This window comes from Morone saxatilis, unplaced genomic scaffold, assembly GCF_004916995.1.
Source record: "Morone saxatilis isolate NCDOM2014 unplaced genomic scaffold, NCSU_SB_2.0 Contig4, whole genome shotgun sequence".
Lineage (NCBI taxonomy): Eukaryota > Metazoa > Chordata > Actinopteri > Moronidae > Morone > Morone saxatilis.
The window spans coordinates 2,318,741-2,320,531 of record NW_023339984.1 but is presented as its reverse complement, the minus strand read 5'-3'; the positions used below and the strand labels follow the sequence as shown (position 1 = coordinate 2,320,531).

The following is a 1,791-nucleotide window of genomic DNA, read 5'->3' as shown; positions in this document are numbered from 1 at the left end:
AGAGAGAGAGAGACAGAGACAAGAAGATGGAAAGAGGTGATGGATGATGGAAAAGTATGAGTTAGTGAATTAGTAAATGGATGTACAGTATTTGCAAAGTTTAAAAGAATGACTTGAAAAGAGGCAGGTATGTACAGACAGACAGATAAAGACTCACAGACACACACACACACAGACCCACCTTGCTATCCTCCCCATCCTGCCAGGATGTTCTAGAAGCTGTAAAACAGTCAGATGTTACAGGATGTCACAGTTAATGTGCTGGATCATCTGCCTCTCAGCTCCAATGTGCTGCACTATTAACTCTACAGTAAATCACCCCGGACCATGACATCATCAGTTGCAGACGGCACCTACATGGAGCTCTACTGTACGTGCACTGTGTAACTGTACAGTCAAACAGGGCCAACATTTGTATCAACATTGTACTTTCAGGGCTGCAGTGACGTTTTTAGGGCCTGACCCATTGTTCAACAGGAAGCGATTCTGACGATACGTCCTGGATTATGATGAAATTAGATCAGGATTCAATGGTCCCATGAGGAGGATTGCAAATGATTTGAACTCCTGGCCTTGGTCAGAACTTCCCCTTGACAAATATGTTGGTCCATGATACTTTGTTTTAATAACTTATATTTCCATGAAATCTGCTTAATAATCATTGTTCCCCATGGTCTTTGTGACATCCTGTCCATTACTTTAGCGCCACCATTAGCCCAAAATGTCCACTTGTACTTAAGATATATCTCACTTAAATTTGCAAGATTGTGATGAATTGATGATTGTATTCGCCATGCGTCGCCAGGGATGAACTCTGATCCATTCGATATGGCGACCTCACTGGGTTCACTTCCTACACAAAGGCTATCTACTTTTCTAACTTTATTAACTATTGATGTTGTTTTGGTAAAATAAGTGTTAGATAGCTCTACACTCCGACAGCCATCACTGTCAGCCAACAGTGTTCAGTGTTCAGAGATCAAGATGGCGCCGGTGAGGTCAGCAGCAGTCGTACCTGCTCGGGACACTTTTCCTCTACTTATTGTGTGTTTTGACTTTAAAATAAAAAGGAGAAAATGATTTTTGTCGAGTAAGCATGTTCTCCCTGTCCTCCGTTGTGCAGTAACAGGGAATTAATGTTCATCTGGTCTCGCGTGTTCCACTTTATCAAATCAGGGAGGAATTCACAAGAAGAGGCGGTCCTCAAGGGCACTATTTCAGTATGGTGATTTGGGGTAGAGGAAAGGGACTGCTACAATGGACAGGGGGTTAGCCAAAATGCTGATTTTATTTCCAACACCTTTTAATTTGTTCTTTCTTACAGGGTTGTCAAAGAAGAAGATATATTCTATGGATCTCTGTCTGAAATCAAAACAAAACTGCATTCACCTAGGAGACTCATTACAATTGCTCATGGCCTGTGTGTTAGCGGCAGGCTAGAAGCTATGTTTCGGTATAGTGGTGAATCCATACCTTCAGAATATTGTACGTTCCTGATCTCATTAAATTTGTCTTTGTCCTCCAAGTACAATGTTTTTTATTCAGTTTGTGATGCTGGCATTGGTGTTGCTTTTCACGACAAAAAACTAGTGTACCTTAATGTCTTAACATTAACAGTACTGTATGTTCAAATATCAACTATTGTTTGACTTTATGTGAATGTGTGTCCATGAAAGTAATTGGACATTGTGTGCACAAATGACTAATTACCTTTCCTTTCTTTTAGGACAATGTTTAACACACATGATCACCTAGCATACTGTTTGTTAAAGCAGCATGTACGCTGGACAG

At 40.8% G+C, this 1,791-nt stretch overlaps 1 protein-coding gene across 19 annotated transcripts in view; it reads right to left on the bottom strand.

Moving 5' to 3' along the window:
- The window catches only part of ablim2 (actin binding LIM protein family, member 2), a 101,207-nt gene that overhangs the window by 13,620 nt on the left and 85,796 nt on the right, over window positions 1-1,791 (bottom strand). For all 19 annotated transcript variants that reach the window (XM_035675291.1, XM_035675304.1, XM_035675298.1 and 16 more), the window contains one exon: window positions 182-219. In XM_035675291.1, the coding sequence (XP_035531184.1) occupies window positions 182-219 (38 nt within the window). The remainder of the gene's footprint in view (window positions 1-181; window positions 220-1,791) is intronic.